Here is a 3,401-nt window from a genome sequence, read left to right on the forward strand (position 1 = left end):
GAATTTCATGCAAATAACCTTTTTCATTTTTTTTATTGATAAGTTGGGGTTGAAGGGACCCCTCCTTAAGAACATATCAATGAAAATAATTGTTGAAAAATTCAGATGATGAGATTATGTATTTTATTCTTATGTTTTGTTGGGAGATAAGATTTGAACTGAAGACCTCTCGAGCGTTACTTGTAAAGAGTAAAGATTTATTTAATTGTTGAAATATGAACTAAAAGTATTATTTCATTAGCTAGAATTGCTTTGTTAGAGAAGTTGAAACTTTAATATTTCTCTTTGAGTCCTAATGATTTAAAACATGTTGATACACGTATTATGTGTTTTTTAAAATGTTAATGTGTATGAGATGTTGCGTGGATGTTAGATTGTGTATTATGTAGTGTATTATGCAGGTATTTTTTTTATCAGGAAAATTTCATATGTTCATTTTTAAGAGGGGATGCTGCCGAAATTTTGATAGAATTATAAAATTAATAAAAAAATTTAAATTGATAATAATTATTTTCTAATTTTTAATATATATATATATATATAATGTAATTATATATTATTAAGGTATTTTGATTATTTTTGGTGCATTATCAACATTAAGGGTATTTAAACCTTGTCTACTTAAGTTTGGGAGTCACCATCATTTAAAGTGTTTAAGGTGTGAATTGACACCCTAAGACGAGTTTTAAAAAATATTTTATTAAGACATGACTTGGCCAAAAGCGAATAGTTAAACTATTTTTTAAATGATTTTTTAGTTAAAAAGTATGCAATGCATGTATTTGTTTGCTTTGAATTTCAAGTGCTAATCCATGAGAATTAGTTTGTCGTGAAATATTTTTTTTAGGTATATTATAAGAAATAATGTTTTTTATTGATTTATTTATGTTTTTCTCTGACACATGATTTTTTTCACATATTTGCTTGTTTTCATTTTAAGATGTCTTCTGAAACAACAAATATGAACAAGGACAAACAAGTTGCAACACAAAATGACAAGGGTAAAGCAAATTGGAGTCCGTATTTACACAAGACCTTTGTTGAACTATGTGTTGAAGCAGTCGCGCAAGGTCATAGGAATGGGCCAACTCTAGACAGATTAGGATGGAAGTTTTGTTCGAAATGAATTTTCAAGAAAACGGGATTTAAATTTGAACAAAAACAATTCAAAAATCATTGGAACAAAAACAAAATTAGATTGGAAGGCTTGGTCCAATCTAATGAGTGTAACTGGAATCGGTTGGAACGATCATTCTATCATCATGAGCGATGAATGGTGGATTGAACGAGAAATGGTAATACATATTTTTTAATATATTTAATTTCACTTATTTATGAAGATGTCAATAAATATCTATTAATAATATTCTTCATTTTTTTATAGCAACATTCTGGAGATAATAAGTTTCGTTATAAAGCATTGGAGCACAGAGATGAGTTGGACAAGTTATTTGGTGGTACCACAGCTACCGGATCTCGTGTTCGATATTCTACAACGACAAACATGACGAATGAGTCAATTGCTGATGATGATGATGATGATGATACTCCTGAATACATTCCAGCGACACAAGAAAATATACTCCCAACTCACCCTGACGATGATATTGATGAGTCACCAAGTTCAAGACCATCACAGAGAAGGTCGTCAATAAGTGGGGATTCTAGATCAAAACGCAGTAAGCGAAGAAAATCTGATTTATTCGAGGTTGAATTCAGTCGTTTGGTAGATCTTTTCCAATCAAAAATTCAGAAAGATCAACTTCCAAACGAGCAAAAAAAGCTTACTCCTGGTGAATGCTTGCCACTTCTTAATGAATTAGTGGATGAGATTCCTATAGGTAGCGATCGATATTCTTATGTGGTATCTAAGTTCGTGGAGAGTGTAGATTTTAGGAATGCCTTTTATAACTTGCCGACAAATGATGCTCGTCTATCGTACATTAATTTTGAATACCGTCGTTATTGTGGTGATCACTAGAAGGTAGCATAGTTTTTTTTATAGGTCGGTCTTTTATGAATAATTTTTTTTTATGAACTATGTGGTTAATAAAAGAAAATTTGTTTCATGGATTATGGTTTGGATTTATTCTGTATGGATTAAGTTTCTATTTATTTCTGGTTTGTGGGTTGTTGATTATGTCTCATGGATTCTGAATTATGGATTATGGTTTGATTGTTAAAAATGTTTGTTTTAATATTTTATATGATTGTTTATAGATTGAATATATTTATATGATTTGTTAATATGGAATATTAAATGATATTTTTTATTATTAATAATGTAAACAAAAACAAGATGGATTATTCAGATTCAGATGATGAGATTATATGTATGGCAGCACTTGCTGCAGCAAATTATTATCGCACGGCTCGTAAAAATAAATTAGTTCGACAACCAAAGACTAATTGTAATTTTACTGGACAAAATTATATGAATTATGTTTTGTCTGGGAATAATGCAATATGTCACGAACAATTTCGAATGGAGAAACATGTATTTGAGAAATTATGCAATACTTTACACGAAGAGGTGGGTCTTGAAAGAACAATGAACGTTTCTTTAGAAGTATCCTTAGGAATGTTCTTGAAGATATTGGGACAAAACGAGGGCATGCGAAGTGTTGGTGATCGATTTCAACGTTCTAAAGAAACCGTGAGTAGACATTTTCATAGAATCTTGAAAGCTGTTCTTGAATTGTGCAAAACTCTCATTGTGCCTCGTTCTTTGGATGAGATCCCTCATCAAATTCGCACAAATCGAAGATTCTGGCCTTTCTTTAAGGTAATTTTAAAGTTAAATTCAAAAAAATTATAATGTTTAATCTTTAAAATAAAATTTCTTTTTATATGAAGGATTTGTTGGGAGCGATTGACGGTACTCATATTGGGGCACGAGTTCCAATAGCAGATCAACTTCGATATTTAGGTCGAAAAGGTATAACGCAAAATGTAATGGCTGTATGCTCTTTCGATATGTTCTTCACATATGTAGTTGCTGGTTGGGAAGGACAAGCAAATGACGCGAACGTGTTCTTAAAAACAATAAATAATCCTAATTCAGGATTTCCTCACCCTCCGTCAGGTTGGTATTCAAAATTTTACTTAATACATTTAATTATACGTTATATATATAAAATAATGAAATTATTATTCATTTGCAGGTAAATATTACTTGGTTGACTCTGGTTATCCATTGATGGATGGGTATATGACACCATATAGGGGTGTCTGTTACCATTTACAAGACTTTCGACGGGGTGCATGACAGAAAGAAAAGAAGGAGTTATTTAACCATCTTCATTCTTCATTGCGTAATGTTATAGAGAGGTGTTTTGGGGTATTAAAGGCAAGATGGGCAATTCTTAGGGACATGCACACATACTCCATTGATACTCAAA

General features: G+C 31.1%; 1 protein-coding gene across 1 annotated transcript; it reads left to right on the top strand.

Moving 5' to 3' along the window:
- Positions 1 to 1,142: 1,142 nt before the first annotated feature.
- On the top strand, positions 1,143 to 2,026 carry LOC147406055 (uncharacterized). Its single transcript, XM_086432750.1, has 2 exons — positions 1,143 to 1,295; positions 1,385 to 2,026. The coding sequence occupies exons 1-2, from the start codon at positions 1,221 to 1,223 to the stop codon at positions 1,979 to 1,981; spliced, it is 672 nt and encodes a 223-aa protein (XP_086288876.1). The 5' UTR covers positions 1,143 to 1,220; the 3' UTR covers positions 1,982 to 2,026.
- The last annotated feature ends 1,375 nt before the right edge of the window (positions 2,027 to 3,401 follow it).

Source organism: Akebia trifoliata, chromosome 3 (assembly GCF_017979445.1).
Source record: "Akebia trifoliata isolate Shusen 1 chromosome 3, ASM1797944v1, whole genome shotgun sequence".
Taxonomy (NCBI): domain Eukaryota; kingdom Viridiplantae; phylum Streptophyta; class Magnoliopsida; order Ranunculales; family Lardizabalaceae; genus Akebia; species Akebia trifoliata.

What these genes read in the sequence shown, in the direction of transcription:
- LOC147406055 (XM_086432750.1), top strand. Translation starts at nt 1,221, where the DNA reads ATGAGTGTAACTGGAATCGGTTGGAACGATCATTCTATCATCATGAGC. An exon ending in GGTGGATTGAACGAGAAATG is followed by an intron (nt 1,296 to 1,384) that starts GTAATACATATT and finishes ATTTTTTTATAG; the next exon opens with CAACATTCTGGAGATAATAA.